This window comes from Labrus bergylta, chromosome 23, assembly GCF_963930695.1.
Source record: "Labrus bergylta chromosome 23, fLabBer1.1, whole genome shotgun sequence".
In the NCBI taxonomy this organism is placed as follows: Eukaryota; Metazoa; Chordata; class Actinopteri; order Labriformes; family Labridae; genus Labrus; species Labrus bergylta.
Window position 1 is genome coordinate 5,710,799 of NC_089217.1, and position 15,767 is coordinate 5,726,565.

General features: G+C 41.6%; 3 protein-coding genes and 4 non-coding genes across 9 annotated transcripts; 3 read left to right on the forward strand and 4 right to left on the reverse strand.

The window, feature by feature from the left end:
• Nucleotides 1-1,446: 1,446 nt before the first annotated feature.
• On the reverse strand, nucleotides 1,447-9,058 carry ttll1 (tubulin tyrosine ligase-like family, member 1). Of its 3 annotated transcripts, none has more exons than XM_065951480.1 (10): nucleotides 8,530-9,044; nucleotides 8,243-8,370; nucleotides 7,275-7,483; nucleotides 6,965-7,145; nucleotides 6,543-6,680; nucleotides 6,055-6,163; nucleotides 5,750-5,893; nucleotides 4,594-4,680; nucleotides 3,767-3,930; nucleotides 1,447-2,397 (listed from the first exon to the last, which is right to left on the reverse strand). In XM_065951480.1, the coding sequence occupies exons 2-10, from the start codon at nucleotides 8,353-8,355 to the stop codon at nucleotides 2,268-2,270; spliced, it is 1,275 nt and encodes a 424-aa protein (XP_065807552.1). In that variant the 5' UTR covers nucleotides 8,356-8,370; nucleotides 8,530-9,044; the 3' UTR covers nucleotides 1,447-2,267. The 3 variants fall into 3 exon arrangements, with proteins under 3 accessions (XP_065807552.1, XP_065807551.1, XP_065807553.1); XM_065951479.1 differs by having other exon boundaries at nucleotides 8,534-9,039; XM_065951481.1 differs by lacking the exon at nucleotides 1,447-2,397 and having other exon boundaries at nucleotides 3,763-3,930; nucleotides 8,534-9,058.
• Nucleotides 2,635-2,721, forward strand: trnay-gua (transfer RNA tyrosine (anticodon GUA)). The gene is given in 2 exon segments: nucleotides 2,635-2,671; nucleotides 2,686-2,721. It is a non-coding gene; the product is annotated as a tRNA-Tyr (tRNA).
• Nucleotides 3,047-3,133, forward strand: trnay-gua (transfer RNA tyrosine (anticodon GUA)). The gene is given in 2 exon segments: nucleotides 3,047-3,083; nucleotides 3,098-3,133. It is a non-coding gene; the product is annotated as a tRNA-Tyr (tRNA).
• On the reverse strand, nucleotides 5,095-5,181 carry trnay-gua (transfer RNA tyrosine (anticodon GUA)). The gene is given in 2 exon segments: nucleotides 5,095-5,130; nucleotides 5,145-5,181. It is a non-coding gene; the product is annotated as a tRNA-Tyr (tRNA).
• trnay-gua (transfer RNA tyrosine (anticodon GUA)) lies at nucleotides 5,492-5,578 on the reverse strand. The gene is given in 2 exon segments: nucleotides 5,492-5,527; nucleotides 5,542-5,578. It is a non-coding gene; the product is annotated as a tRNA-Tyr (tRNA).
• A 529-nt stretch (nucleotides 9,059-9,587) lies between the features above and the next one.
• bik (BCL2 interacting killer) lies at nucleotides 9,588-12,635 on the forward strand. The gene is made up of 6 exons (XM_065951483.1): nucleotides 9,588-9,677; nucleotides 9,766-9,794; nucleotides 10,857-10,959; nucleotides 11,399-11,551; nucleotides 11,664-11,769; nucleotides 12,037-12,635. Exons 3-6 carry the CDS (start codon nucleotides 10,865-10,867, stop codon nucleotides 12,142-12,144), a joined length of 462 nt encoding a protein of 153 aa, XP_065807555.1. The 5' UTR covers nucleotides 9,588-9,677; nucleotides 9,766-9,794; nucleotides 10,857-10,864; the 3' UTR covers nucleotides 12,145-12,635.
• An 8-nt stretch (nucleotides 12,636-12,643) lies between these two features.
• mcat (malonyl CoA:ACP acyltransferase (mitochondrial)) lies at nucleotides 12,644-15,105 on the reverse strand. The gene is made up of 5 exons (XM_020647706.3): nucleotides 14,504-15,105; nucleotides 14,307-14,394; nucleotides 14,005-14,222; nucleotides 13,723-13,860; nucleotides 12,644-13,067 (listed from the first exon to the last, which is right to left on the reverse strand). Exons 1-5 carry the CDS (start codon nucleotides 14,930-14,932, stop codon nucleotides 12,795-12,797), a joined length of 1,146 nt encoding a protein of 381 aa, XP_020503362.1. The 5' UTR covers nucleotides 14,933-15,105; the 3' UTR covers nucleotides 12,644-12,794.
• Between the last annotated feature and the right edge of the window lie 662 nt (nucleotides 15,106-15,767).

Genomic DNA, 15,767 nt, shown 5'->3' on the forward strand with positions numbered 1-15,767 from the left:
TACCCTTGCTTTAAAGTGAACACGTTTGTCAAGGCATTTTATTGGAAGGACGGAGAGAAAAAACTTAATGGGAGAAATACATGTCTTATGCAGAGCATTAGCAGAACTCTTAAGCTTATCAAAGAAGAGCTCAAAGTCAAGAGCATAACATGAGCTGCACAGTTTATAACCCCAATAAAAGAAACAAGCAGAGGGACCTTAGTTTCACCCGAAACCATCGTTTTATTTGGCGAATGTTAACTCGACGTAAATTTGGTCCCAAGCAGTGGAGGATTTTTTTTTAACAGTAACGTTAATGTTAAGATATAAGTAATGTAAAAAAGATCAAATAGTAAAGGGAATTTGGTATAGATCACAGAATAAAAGGACTATGACTTAAATACATTACTATGCTTGTAGTAACCAGCACCAGGTCCAGGAGGGGACAGGGTGGTGTTGGGGGTGGTGTGTCCATCCTTTAAGGTAGGACACGGTGATACGCAGTGACTTGTTTTAATGACAAGGTAACAGCAAGACCATAAAGGTCATTGACCTTTTGGAAAATTGACCAGGGATTAGTCTTAACTCCAGACAGATTAGACTCATCAAAGGCTTCAGGGCCCCTTACCACAGAGAAGTATCAAGAAATCATAATAAAATATAATCCCCAATTCCATTAAATGAAACATGTTAAGGCTAGCTAACAGTATTATCTCTTACCCTAACCATGATCACAACAGTGAACATGAACTATTACCCTCAAACCTCAGATACACAGTCCTATGTTTTAATAAAGTCAGACTCTTTTCTTACACCAGTCAATCCTAATATAAACATGGAGCTTAATCCCAGATCAAAGTACATCGAAGGCCTCTGAATATGTGTTTGGTGTTTAAAACATTGTGTCAAATGTTTGTATCTTTGGATCTTGTCTTTAATTTTTACGTTGCAAATGGAGCAAGATGAATTTCAGACTTTGACAATAAATGTAAAAGTTATGAAGTAAGTAAAGCAAATGCGATGGAGATTTCCTCATCAGATTAGGGCTGAATGATATTGTCTAAGCATCAGCAGCTTGATTTGATCTCGTTGTTGTTGTTGTTGTTGTTGTTTCATCCAACGCTCCTTTGTCTTAGAGTAAATAAAGTCGTTCACATGAGAATCTCCACTTCAGTTTGCCTTGATTAATGGTTGAGAAAATCTAATCAACCCCCCCCCTCCCCATTTTTAGTAACATCGTTATTATCACCTAAATGATAAAATTATGTTCAAAGGATTCTAAAAGCTTAAAGTGCTTTTATTTTGAAATACCACAATGTACACTGCAAAATGAAAGTACTTCAATAAACTCTGATACTGTTCAGCCCTCCTTCAGTGTATCAAAAATGTATGTTACTCATCATCAATGTTTCAGAAGTTGCAGAAAATAAACAGCTTGAAGCTTTGAGGGCACACATTCCCAACACATGTCATTACTTAAGATTTTAATGTGCAATAAATATAGTCCAAATCAAACATGGGATAGCCTTTGATATCAAAGCAAAAATAAAGAAATAAAGTGCAATCAGCACCCGTTACAATCTTATTAACGACCCCCCCCCAATCCCCAGCCCAAACATAATCATTAGCACTATAAAAAAACACTATTCAATTCTAAATATATTTATTTCTTCCAATACGTCCTATCTGTAAACTATATCTTTACACCTTTAGTCTTATGTCAACTCTCTTCCCTCTAAATAACGTATTTCAGATTTCATAATTTCTAGCACCTGTGTGGGTCAAGTTAAAGTTTAAGGACTCATTCATCATGCATAGTTCAGGTTCTTAAAATCCTCCTCCTTCTTGTGAGATTCAAATGCCATTCACGTGTATAACAGAGAACATTCTTCATTTGTGTAGTTGCAGTTCTCCCGCCCCCCTCTCCCCTTTCTGATTTCAATCCTAAAGTTCTTTTCAAATCATTTATAGGGGGCTTTAAGCTGGGGAAGTTTGACCTTCAGCCCCTTCAACATCATTTCCACATTTTTAGTTACTCATTCATACAAAGAGCCACACACTCCACCCTTTAAACCTTCCAAATTTACGACCACGACGTTGATTTCCCTCCTGTCCAGCAGCGACGTTTGTTTGCCCCTCTTGTGCCCTCGGTCATGAAAAGTAGAGTCCTCAAAATAGTCAGGCTAAAAAAAAAAAAGGAAGTCTGTGTTCTTTTTGTATCCACTGTGGCCCACAGGTGGACCCTGTAAAAATGTTCAGGAAGTCTTTTAAGAGTCAGCGGTATCACCTCACTTCCAGGTTGCAGCAGCAGGCCGAACGCCGGCGCTGCCCTTGGTGCCCTTAGACCCGAGGGATTGACCTGAGCGGCTCCGCAGCTCGCGCTCCGCATTCTCGCTCTGCGCCTGCTCCTCGTCGTACCTGCAGGAATCACAGACGGGGGAATCAGGTTAAGAGGGAAAGACATGTGTGGGGGGATTCTTGCCAGCCAACCCCCCACCCCGACCCACCCTTCTCCTCCAACTGAATTGTGGAGTGTGTAAACAAAGGGCTTTGCTGAAACAGCCCCCCTGCTGAGCCCTTAACCCACTCTGGCCACACTATTCTGTTAAGTCTATTCAGAATGTGATGTCAGTGAGGCCCCTCTCATGCACACTCCCTTCGATAGCTCAGTTGGTAGAGCGGAGGACTGTAGTGGTTACACCAGGAATCCTTAGGTCGCTGGTTCAAATCCGGCTCGAAGGAGAGACATTTTAAACCGATAATCGTCACTCACAGCATGCTTTATGATAACAGAGGAGACCCCAATTATTACCACCCTCCATTTACAATCGTGTGTGTTTGTATCTCTCTCACTGAATAATAGAAACATGTATCTATATATTTGTTTGGTAAGTTCTCCTCATATTTCACTTGGACTACTGACCTGGTAAATGATTCATGTAAGGGTCACAGACTTTTTTTATTCCACAAGGATCATGTTGTGTTGTTGTTTTTTTTTACAACAATCACAGATAAACAGCTGGTCAAAACGCGTTCTAAACATCATTCTACCGCTGCATGCATGTGCCCTTCGATAGCTCAGTTGGTAGAGCGGAGGACTGTAGTGGTTACAAGAGACATCCTTAGGTCGCTGGTTCAAATCCGGCTCGAAGGAGGGAATGTTTTAGCCATGCAGCAGGGTTGCGTTTAGACTAGCACTGTTAGTCTCTCCACCGCTTAGGGGATTTAAACTCAGCGGAACATCCTGAGATTTTCAGGAGATTTCTGCAAGTGTGATGGACCTGATCGCCTGGCCAGTTTGTTCAACTGTACGCTGAACCGTATGGAGCCTACAATACTGCAACACAACACAGTCGGAGCTCTCTCCTTTGAGCAGAAAACGTAAGAATTCCTGTTATCAATTCTGCTTGAGTCTTCCTCCGCTCAACCAACCGAGCAATGGAAGGAGGACAGAATCATATCATAAAGAGCTCATGGATTCATATAAACCCTGTGTAAGACTCTTTTGATAACTAGTCTTCAAAAGTAGTTTGGGAGGTAGAGCCTCAACTGTAGTCCAAACTACTACAAAGTGTTGCAATCCAAATCTCTCCTTCAAGCCAGTTTGTCTCTACAAGTAACATCTACTAGTGACATTCTCTACAGTCCTGCATGGTTAGAACTATGACCCCCCCCCCCCCCCCCAAGACGGGAAAGCAAACTATCACTTGTGACTGATATCACAAGGATCGCTGTGTATGGCTTTAAGACAATGCAGAGTTTGTGGTGGATTTTTAAAGTCACTCACAGGACTTGATAGTTGCCCAGGGCCTCTCGGGGCGGGCTGCGATTCCAGCGGCAGTCTGGGAGTTCCCCATTGGGTGTGACGATGTTGAGAGTGTCGTTGATGAGGTTGTACTTCAGGATGCGGTCGTTGGCTGTGCTGGAGGTCAGCGAGGGAGAGGCGTTGACCTGAGTCAGACGCAGACAAAGAAAGGGGAAAATTAGCATTTAAAAGAGAACTGTGTTCATGCAACATTGCCCTCGTGTCTTGTGATGCATTAGGCGTTTAAAAACAACTGCCTCAGCTGCATAACATTATTGCCGGAATACTTGCAAGTAAAAATGATTTGGGAAGAGAGCTTTTGTGTCACTGTCGTCACAGAGGAGCGTTAATGCCCTACAACCGATTCTATCAGACCCAAAATAGACCGGATTGGTTTCTTTTTGCAGAAATAGTTCAGACCTAGCCTAGAAAACCCTGCTTGTCATGGCACAGATGCAAAAAAAATGTGTGCAATAAACTATGACAACCGGTTTTAAAGAAAAAAAAATCTAAAAACAGGAAAAAAACTGAATCCCCTGTAACAGCCCTGCGTTGCTGTGTGGTGTAATAATTAAATGCAGGAATTAGAGACACACCTTCAGCACAGAGCGATACTCAAAGATCAACCTCAAGGGCATTTAAAAGTTGCTAAACACTTGAGGAGTCAGTCTGTGTAAGCATGCTAAGTATTTATGGCCTGGCATGATGTAGATCTTCAGGGATGAGGTAAAGATTACACCACACAGGATCATCTATAGTCGAGTGTGTAGGGTGTGTTAGCATGTAATAACTCCTGTTAAATTACTCACCTCGATAAGCCACGGCTTAAGCTTGTCATCGATGATGATATCATACCCGTAACATTCAAAACAATGCTTGTCGTTGTTCATCACAGGCTGGAAGAGAGAGAGAGAGAAGCAGGAATTAGAAGGAGGGATTGACCTACATTAAAGGTGACTAAACAGAGAACAGAGAACAGAGAAAAAAAGAATACAACTGTGGAGGTAACCATTACGACACAAAAAGTGGGCAGACCTGAGAGGGGAAGTGAGTCAGATGACTTGGCAGAAAAGGGAAGTGTGCACCGTCCACATCAAGGTGTTTGTACAGCTGTGTGTTTAAAAGGGAGGGCCCATACTAATAACACAACCCCCCAAAAAGGAACAGAGTAAAACATCCCTTTCAGCAGCCGTCTCAACATGTGTGTTGTGGTGGTGTTGGCTCTCAGTCAGCAGGGAGGGAATACTGGAAACCTGACTTCACCAATTGTCATTCCTAAAGGATTCCTACTGCATGGCTAAAACATTCCCTCCTTCGAGCCGGATTTGAACCAGCGACCTAAGGATGTCTCTTGTAACCACTACAGTCCTCCGCTCTACCAACTGAGCTATCGAAGGGCACACACAAACAGTGGTGGAATGATGTTTACTCAGTGTTTTGACCAGCTGTTTATCTGTGATTGTTGTAATAACGTGATCGATGTGGGATTAAAAAAAAAGTCTGTGACCCTTACATGAATCATTTACCAGGTCAGTAGTCCAAGTGAAATATGAGGAGAACTTACCAAACCACTATATAGATACATGTTTCTATTACTCAGCAAGGGTCGAACAGTGTGTACACACACGTTTGTATGAAGAGTGGTTACAGTTGAGGTTTCTACTGCTATCACATATTGAGACGGCCAAATATCGGTTTAAAAGTCTCTCCTTCGAGCCGGATTTGAACCAGCGACCTAAGGATTCCTGGTGTAACCACTACAGTCCTCCGCTCTACCAACTGAGCTATCGAAGGGGGATGCAGATGTGCTACTGAAAAAGCTACAAAAAAAAATCCCGGAGAGACAGCGACATAAAGGACTGTCTTGATAAACTTCAGTATATTGGGAGCAAAGGAGACCTGTAGTGACATTTCTACAATCACAGTGTGTCATATATGGAGTAAAAAGAATGTGTCTCCACTTACAGCCACAGCTTTGAGCGACTGCACCACGATCCAGTGGATCTGGTCAAACAGTCGGCTGGTCACCTCCTTCCCTCTGGTGCTCTCTAGGTACAGACGGAGGTTACTGACCGTCCACTTGCCTCCATGGACATGGTTGTAGTCATCCTGCAGTAAAGTTACACAGTCTAAATAGATGTTGGAATATGTACATAGCTTTTGTTTTTTTCTGAACAAGGGCAGCTTTATTTAAAATAAAGTGGTCTGTCAGAAAAAAGATGGCTATCTGTTGAGTAAAAAACACTTTTTGTTTCTCCTTTTCTACTTACCCCGTGTTTTTGGATGGCCACATTAGTCAGGTGAACAAACATGTTGTCCAGCTCACTGGTGCTGGGTGTGTACTTCACCGTGCAGAACCTACAGAAGCCGAGCTTGTACCTGAGGATAAAAAAACACAAAGAGAAGTTCAATCATGGCTGCTACATACCATTATTGTCATTGCTAATTCAAATACCTGCTATGTTTTCGCGACTGATACATTATTTTGACTATAAGGTGACAAAAAAATCAATTCATCAAGTTTGACTGTGTAGTATAAATCAATAATGTAATAGATGTTGTTGAAGCCTTAATGGCTTTATATACGCTTGAATGATGATTTAATGCATTTCCAGGTTTAATCTTTATTGAATTAATAAATTATAACAACACTAAGTACGGGTTAGAATACAGGCTAATACCTGATCATGCTAGTTATTTATCATGACTACATACATGGTTGTATCATCTGTAAACAAACTTTAAATCCAGGGCTTACATGTAGCATTTCAGAGGCCGATATGTGGTCACCAGAACATAGAGTCGCAGGTCAAACTTCTTCCCTCCTATCAGCAGAGGGTTGTCGATGTACAGGGAGATGACATAGGCCTCTTTGCCACTAGCTGCTGCTACAAAGCTGGAGAAAGAAGAAGAAACAAAAAATCTTTTAAAGGTTTTGGGATGTTAAACCGGAAATCAAAGACTTAAGATTTAACAGGATTTCATGTGCAGTACATTTTAAATGTTTCACTCCTTTCTCAGATATTTACAGTTGGCGGTAAACTCAAATAAAGATTTCCATACTGATCGAGTTGAGAACAGGACAGAAACAGCTGCTTTTGCTTAGATTAGCTTGGAAATATAGATGAGATAAGGTGCCTCAGTATTGTAAATGTTATGTTTACGTCTCTAATTACTCACGTGGAGGTGCGGCTGTCTCTGGACCACTTTTTGATCTGGGACAGTTTGTTGATGAGGAAGATGCCTTTGCCCTGAGCCTTCCCGCAGGGCTTCATGATCCATGTGCTGGACGGGTTTTTGCGGAACTCCTCCACAAAGAGATTATAATCGGCCGGGAGCATGAACGTCACTGGGACAAAATCTGCAGAGCAAAAGGAGAAAATATGACGATTTTTTTTAGGACAGCCTGTTTCACCATTGTTTCTGTTTGGGGGGGGGGGGGGGGGAGGGGAGCGGGGGAGAGAAACCACATTCATTCTCAAACAGATACCTAAATAAATGTATTTCCCGTTCTCGTCCTTCTCTGCCAGCGGACTGCTTTCCTTTTCTAGCTCCTTGCGATAGCGTTTGATGTTCTTGATCATCAGGTCCTTCCTGGTCAGCTCGTAGTGGTTGGGGAAGTGATTCACCATCTGGTCATCTGACAGGCGGTAGCCGGTGTCCACGCTGAACACATTTCTGATGGTCTGGATGCTCATCCTGCGTGTGAGTACAAACAGACCTGGTGATCTAGAGAGTCTGGAGCCTAGAGGTTAGCATTGTAATATAATTATTACTAATTAAAAGGTATCAATAAGATAAACATACATTGTGTCTTCGATAGTTTAAATTAAAACAGACCAGATTACGTCATTGCTCATGACCCTTTGGAGGGGCACAAATCCATACGTGCATACTGCATTTTGCACCTGTATATTTGCACACTTGACTGCTTTTTTATAATAATTCTTTATTTATCTATCATACTATGCACTGGCAGAGCTAGTATTTTGTACTGTTATCTATGAGTAACAGCTACTTATGCACATGGACCATCCATACCACTTTTTTTTATCCTGGCTATCTGTTGTGGGTTCATGTTTTTTTGTATGGGTGGGATATGTATGTATATATGTGTTGTGTGTGTGTGTTAGTATGTATGCTGGCTGCTGGAACACCTACATTTCCCTTCTGGGATGAATAATGTATATCTTATCTTGTGCAAAACTCATGTAATGATAAATTTGAATGTGTTCTTAATAATAATGTAATACACACTATCAAACACATACATGTTCACGACAATAATCTGTTTTCACCATAGTAGGATTTTTATTGCTTGACATATTTAGAGTATTTTAGACATTATTTCATGAGTACTTGAACAATATATCATTAGTGTATCCTCTCCAGTCTTAGTAAGGCGTTTTGCATGAAACGATATCCAAAGATGCAGGTGTAATAAAGACAAACGCCTACCAGTAGAAATTCCAGTCGTCGCTTTCTGTGACTTGAGTCCATTCCCTCTTCTCAAAGTTGTTGATGAGCACAGATTTCTCAATATCTGTCACCCACTTCACCTTACCGGCCATGGTACGTGCCTCCCACTAGGATGGAGCACAAAACAAACAAAAAAAGTAAACATGCACCAAAAAAAAACAAAAAAACAAAAGGAGCTTAATATGAATAAAACACATACGTTTTGGAGAATGCACAAAGAAGGGAGGGGGAAAATGCATGCAGCCACCATGCACCAAGTCACCTACCTACCTGCAAATCAATGTCAGGAAACAGCCAGTCATCAGCATCAGCTAGCCGGGCTGGCTCAGTTAGCAGGCTGCTGTATCCTCTCCGTACTGCTGCAGAGGCTGGGCGGACATCACCCTGACAGTGATGTAATCTCACCAAAGAGTCTTCACTCAACAAGAGGACATAGAAAACAACAGGCAGCACAGCCTGACAGCAGCACCCATAGCTCTAACTAAAAAAATGTGCTTTCATGTTAGCAGCTACATGTATTGATCCAGGCGTCGTGAAGCTCCACTCAGTGACAACGCCCACGGCGGACACACTACTCTTCACAGTAAAAGTCATAAAAAAAAAACAACGTAATAACAAATGCATTCGGGAAAACTCTACCATGCAATTCAATTAAATTGCATTTTTTGCAATTTTTGCAAAAGAAGTCTCACAGTCTTGTCATTTAACGACGTCGTTCTGGGCTTGGTCCTTCCGGGGAATTGCCTAGCAACGGAGGACGCAGTGATATCAACGGAGAGTGTCATTACCACGAAAGCACCAGCAGGGGTCAGTGTTGGACAGCGTGAGATTAATTACGACTTCCCCCTTAATCATGTTTATATTTGTTTAAAAAAAAAAGAAAAAAGAAATAAGGTACATTTGTGCCCAGAAATACAAGGGATTTCAAATAGCAACGACTGAAAAATACATTGTACGTTTTTAATTAAAACAATTAAAGGTCAAGCGCAATACCACCAGCATTAATTATGGTGGCGATATTTCCCCCTAAACATCTCAGGTGTAATCATTTGATATAGCTTCAATAGATGTAAAATGTAAATTTCACTGTTGAAAATTGTGTAATTAAAAATAATTGGAAACTCTTCCAAATAAAATCAAATATATTGTAGGTCAAGACCGTGATCATATATAGGCTACATAATATGAAGATATAAAATGTGAATTTATTAAAATAATAATAATAATAATAATAATAATAATAAAGAACTGCAACAAGGGAACGTCAGAATCCATTCTGGATATTACACGTCAATATTTATCAAACATGATTGCGTTCGCCCCCTTGTGGTCACCCTCCATAGCAGCAGGTAAGGGTGTGGCCAATCACATTTGTGGCAGTTAACCGAAAGCACCAGGATTAAAGGACGCTGCTGTAAGTAGAGCAAAAAAACATTTGAAATATTTCTTAATTTTCTAACTTGCAACACATTTCACTCATCATGTCTTGTTATGTTTTACAGGGCGGCGTCCGATTTAATCTAATAAGAAGGTAAGGGTCATTTCTCATTTTTGTTGTACATACCTGTTTCACTCGGCGGGGCTCTAACTTTTAGTTCAAATGAAATACGATAACACTTCCATTTTCAATCATCCAGAGACAATCAGGACATGCTGTGTATGTCAGATTGAAATTATTTTTTTCTCCAGGGGCTTAATGTGTAATCCAATAAATGTGATCTTCAAAACGACCTTTGTTTGCTTTGGTTGAGAAGGATGACTTCATCTTTTGTTATGACAATATGGTAGGAGACTAAAGGCTAGTGCAGGATGGTAATAAGGTAATAATTTGTAACCTTTGTTGACATGTTAAATATAGTGATGTGTTATAGTATGTAGTGTATATAGAGTATTATGTTAACTTTCCCACATACATAGAGCTATATTTTAAAGGTCGTTTTCTCTTCAAATATTGCATCACACTGCAAAGATGAATCCATATATGTGCACTTTTTCAAAAGTGAAATAACTGAGAACATACAAACAAACAAATGATTAACGTTTAAGTCGATTCTTCAGTGTGGGGGTTGTTTATTTCTTCTTGGTCAGGCAGTTTGGTTGATTTGAGTTATGGAAATGGATGATTTGCATTAAGGCACATGAGCAAAGGTACAACAGGAACTAGTCTTAGGACAGGTGCACGCACAGTAGGAGGGATCAAACCTGTTTGTTAAGGTGAAACTGAAAATAACAAGTCATAAATGCAGTCATGCAGGTAGATAACATGTACTGTTTTATGCACAAACAGGGGGGGGGGGGGGGCGCACACACACACACACATCCTTCTGGTGCAAAATACAGTAGTTAGTGTGTTCCAACTGTTGGACTAAACCAAACAAATGATGTCATCTCTTTAAACATGGGAGGGCCTGTTTTATCTACCTGGATTTTTCTCCCCAGTAACACAGCCACCTGTCCTGGTCACATGACCCTGTATTTACACAGCACATTGATGTTAAGTGCTCAACAAAGATAACGTAGAAACACCTTCGATCCATGGAGCCTTTATCAAATATAGCATGGATAATTTGCATAATACCTGCTCTCTTCTCAGAAAACAAGATGGTGGAGCTAACAAGACAGCCGAGTCGTGTGGTCTCCCTCCAGGCTGGACCTGGTGAGGTGGGGGCCGGCATCCAGTTTGACGTGAATCGCAGGTACAGTCCTCTGATCAGTCAACATAAGGAAGTCCTGCCCTAAAAGCACAACCTGCTTTATCGTCACATTTCCTTCAAATCGGACCCAAATGCACAAAACTAAAATCGTGATGTATTGGAGAAGACTTGGAATTCTGATTGGACGATAAACTCATGAAGAAAGTGTTAACTAATGTTATAAATCAACTGAGAAAAGGGGCCATTTGTCTCATCTGGATCCACACAATCAGAATGATTTTTGCAATCAGTTTAGTCGCCCCCCCCTAGTGGCCATGCGTAACAATGCAGTTTAAAGGCACTTTTGCATTGGCTTCAATTTTGAAGCAAGTGGCTATATGCAGCTCTCATTTACAGTGTGAGGGATATGATTATGCTTTTGACACCTAAAGGATATAAAGCACACAAATATAAATGTATGTACCGTCTGTGACTCCTTCAGGGCCAATGGCAGGGCTGTACGAGCCATTGGGCGCCAGTTGGCTATTATTGGAGACCAGCTGGACCAGGAGTGGGCTAGCAGACGGCCAAACTGGCAACCAGCTCCTCTCCATATTCTGAGGCCTGCTCAGGCACTGACCAGGATGATCTATCGGTATACAATCAGTGTGAAAAACACATCCCTCTTCCTGGTTTATTACAGCTAAAAACATTAGAGCTTCATGTGAGTGGTTAAGATATTTTAATGTGGCGGTGCTCTCTTCCAGGGATATCCACAGTCAGCTGTTGGGGTTTCAGGGCCTGTCTGCTGCAGTGAAAGCCTGGATAGCGGGTACTGTTCCTGGGCAGGGGATCCTCAGAGCGGACGCCTGGGTAACATTTGTATTCTGTTGTATTAAATATGTCATTGCCATTTTGAATTAATGTTAAAAAAAAAACCTCTAAGCTTTTTTATATGCGAATAACAGATTTTTTGTTGTTGCTCAAATTAATTTACTAATGTAACAATTTATCTTATAAGGTGTGCAAAAAATATTTTTTTCTGAAATCAAATGGTTTCATAAGTAACATAAATATCTCCAAATTAATAAAAAAATAATACTCTGATTTGAATTTCTTTCTTTCTTTTTAACATCGTAGGTGTCCAGCTTGAAACCAGTCACCTGCACTGGCTGGACCAGAGGAGGCCTGGTGATGGTGGCACTGGTTGCTACGGTGACCATGTTTGGTGCACTATGGGTGGAATAGAGAAGACGGGTCTTTGTGGGACGTATTTTACAACAACAACAAAAAAAAAAAACAATGTTTGCTTATGAGTGATGATGATTTCTAACTGATTTTATAACTGCTGTTTACCTTTACTTTTTTTTTTTTTTTTTTTGCCACACCGAATGAACAGAAACAAGGAGGAGAAGAAAAAAGGATATTAAATTTGTTCTGTTGAAATGGTTTAAATTAGCTTTACAGTGTTGCCTGAGGACTTGGCCAGCATATTGTAGCAGTGACATGTTGTTTCACGGATGTATTAAGGTTTAAAAGTCTGTCTTCTATGACCGGACTGTTGCTGGTTTGCAGTCTTTTGTTAGCAGATATGTTTCTTACTGGTATAAGAAACCTTTTTTAAAAAAAGTAAATGAGACATAACCAGGCCTAATATAAAACAAGGGGAGCTGGGCTTTCTGTTTCTGATTTGAAAGTGCTTTTTTATGTATTGCAAATAAACTACATCATGATGAAAACTTGTGGATCCATGATTAAAAATAATATTTTATTTACACATACAAGATCAAAAGAAGCTGCCACAGGAGCTTGTAGGATTTGCAAATCTTGTGTTCTTTAAAATGAGCACAGAGGTTCAATTTTTATTTTTTCCCCCCAACCGTGCGTCGGTCAACTTCTCAGTCTTCATGAGTGGTGACTTCCACATGTGTGTAATTGGTGAAGGCCTTCCTGTTGCACTTCTGAAGCGTCGCCCCGAGCTGTTTCCCCGGGCCGAGCTCGTAGGTGTGAGGGAACTTCCTCCCCTGCGTCCTCTCGAAGATCTCGTGCAGAGTTTGCTCCCACTTCACCGGCGACACCAGCTGCTTCACCAGCTGCCTGCGGACGTGGCTCTCGTTCATGTAGCGTTTGCCGTCCACGTTTGAGTACACCTTGATTTCAGGGCGACGGATCTGTGCAGGGGGGGAGACGACACAAATCAAAACAAGCAAACGTTTCCACAAGTGGCAGTTTGGGGAAAAAAAGGCTTTGAATGAGGATAGAAATTATTTGACATTGACTGTGTGGTTGAGCTATAACCATTTATTTTCATCGATCATTTTATTTCTTAATTCATAGATGAATCTTTTGTAAGACGCTGCCCACCAGTCAAAGCCTTTTACCAGTTTAAACAAAGAAAATATCCTTCACTCATGTGAGAAACTAAAACCAGTTGTGTTTGGCAAATCGTTTGCTTAAAAAGGAAAAAGAAAAAGATGATTTGATTAGCAGTAAATTTGAACTTTTGACGATTCTCCCCTCCAAGTATGTAACTGCTTAATCATTGCAGCTCTGGCATACTTCATTGTGCATTCTCACACAAAGAGAAGGCAGTTTGACAATGTTGGTGTCTCCTTCAGTTTGGACATTACCATGTTGAATTTTAGGCAAATCATAGTGACTGTATATAATGCAATGAGGGCAGTGCTTTTAAAAGAGGAGGCCTTAAAGGATGGAAAAAAGATTGCCACAATTTTCCTCCATATTACCCTGGGGGGGAAAAGGGTGATGTTTACAGAACGCACAGTGAAGGGATGCTGCAGCCTGGGAAAGTTAGGTTTGACTGACCTCCACCTGTCGGAGCACGTCTCTGAGGGGTTCAGTAGCCGACTGCATCAGCTCGGTGTGAAACGCCCCGCTCACCGGGAGAGGTTTGGTCCTCATGAAATCGAGACGTCTCGAGTTTTGTTGGAGGAAATCTAGAGCCTGGAACGTCAACAAAGTAAAAACATTAGGAGTCCAAAGCAGCCCGAGAACAGATCGCCGTAATCTAAATAAGGCAACATGCATATCCACCTCAAAGTTGTATTTTGAATCAATACTTTCAGGGAGAGGAATAAAGTCTCATACCTTTTGGTGGCCTGCGATGACCCTGCCATCAGGGAACAGATAGTTAGCCACAGAGCACACGGCGTCCTCCATGCCCAGGCTCTTGCAGTGCTCTTTAGCCTGCAGACAGGCGTGTTTATACTGCGCCTGTGGTCTACCAATGACTGACAGCATCCCACTAGGAACCAGCTCTGAAGCTTTCTGCATGGCCTCGGCACGCACCTTCACCGCATACAGAGCTGGAGGACATAATATGTAATGTGGACTTTTGGCATGACAGTATCCAAACCATGTGCAATCTAACAATCAAAAATTTTGTTTACCTTCTGCATAGTCCATGGCACCAGAAAAAACCAGGGCGGCAAATTCTCCAACGCTGAATCCTGCAGCAGCGACACAGGTCTCAATGGCCTGTGCACAGAAAACATGTTTTTTTATCACGCTGCATTTCTTCTGACGTGTTTGTGACGTGCACCACCTTTCCATCCATTCGTTCGTTGACGCACAGTGAACAGCTTACCTTCGGGTTTACATGGTGGAGTCTTTCCACAGCAGCCAGCGAGGTGACAAACACAGCCGGCTGACAGTGAACCGTCTTCATCAGCTCCTCCTCGGGCCCCTCCGTGCACAGAGACAGCAGGTCGTACCCGAGGATTTTCTGGGCGACCGTGAACATCTCCTTAACATTGGGGTATTTTAAAAGTCCTCTGCCCATGCCCACGAACTGGCTGCCCTGGCCGGGGAAGAGGAGCACGGAGCAGTCGCTGGGGTCCTTTTTGGGTCTCCATCTCGGCTGCCCCGCCGGCTCGCTGTCCGGGAGAGGACCGGGGGTCTCTGGCGAAGGGTTGTGGGTTTTGTCCGGTGGGCCAGGCTGGCTGGTGGACAGTCTTCTGTCTCTCAGAGAGACCAGGGACCTGACCTTCCTCCTGCAGGCTGCTGATACCAACATGGCGGACTTCTCTCCAAGATGTGTGTTCGCGGGTTAAAACAGAGACATTATCTGTTTGGAAAAACTCAAAATATCCGACAGAAAAGCGTGAATATGTGACTACAAGACGGCGTTTCTACTGCTTGCATGACACGGTGCTGGAAGCCGCCATGTTGGTTGTAGTTTTAAAGTCTGTTTCCTGGTCAGTTTCCGGTTGTTACGCGTGACACCGCCCCCTGTTGGACACTTAAATAAATGATAAACAAATAACTTAACCAAATCATTCCCTCATTGTATCTTTATACAAACGTAACTTGAAACAAAATAACTTATTTAATGTTTATATTGAGTTTATAAGGTATTTTTTTGTGATCATTTTTTTTTATTTAGAAATATACAAATAAATTACATCTTATATTACAACTGTTTTCCCCTTTACCCCCCTAGAGCACATACATGTATAAAAATGAAAACATCAGGATCAATCAAACATTCAAACCTTCCCCCCACCCCACCCACCCCGTGGCGACCCCACAATAATCTATTTTTTTTTTTTTTTTTTTTAAGTCTAATGCTTCTGTTTAATCCTTAAAGCATAAGCAGCAATGTTCATTGCATGTGTCCCTGTTAAAAGAACAAATAAAATACACATTTTTGGGGGCATATTCTCTAAAACATGGATGTTGGAAGTGATATATCAGCCGGGTAAGACAATCAACGCAATATTTGTGACCTTAATATGTGCAGAACAGGGTTTTCTACTTTAGAAAGAGGAATCGTTTCCTATGCAGGGGCTCTGTAGCTTTTATATTTTTGTTATATAAAATATTTCCCTAGGTCTATAGTAAATTGTAAC

Coding starts and splice junctions, on each gene's coding strand:
- mcat (XM_020647706.3), bottom strand. CDS start 14,932: ATGTTGGTATCAGCAGCCTGCAGGAGGAAGGTCAGGTCCCTGGTCTCT. Junction 14,223..14,306: donor TGCCATGGACTATGCAGAAG/GTAAACAAAATT, acceptor TATGTCCTCCAG/CTCTGTATGCGGTGAAGGTG. Junction 13,861..14,004: donor TCATCGCAGGCCACCAAAAG/GTATGAGACTTT, acceptor TTGACGTTCCAG/GCTCTAGATTTCCTCCAACA.
- ttll1 (XM_065951480.1), bottom strand. CDS start 8,355: ATGGCCGGTAAGGTGAAGTGGGTGACAGATATTGAGAAATCTGTGCTC. Junction 5,894..6,054: donor TGGCCATCCAAAAACACGGG/GTAAGTAGAAAA, acceptor ACTTTACTGCAG/GATGACTACAACCATGTCCA. Junction 2,398..3,766: donor CTGGGCAACTATCAAGTCCT/GTGAGTGACTTT, acceptor TGATTCCTGCAG/GTACGACGAGGAGCAGGCGC.
- bik (XM_065951483.1), top strand. CDS start 10,865: ATGGTGGAGCTAACAAGACAGCCGAGTCGTGTGGTCTCCCTCCAGGCT. Junction 10,960..11,398: donor CAGTTTGACGTGAATCGCAG/GTACAGTCCTCT, acceptor TGACTCCTTCAG/GGCCAATGGCAGGGCTGTAC. Junction 11,770..12,036: donor TCCTCAGAGCGGACGCCTGG/GTAACATTTGTA, acceptor TTAACATCGTAG/GTGTCCAGCTTGAAACCAGT.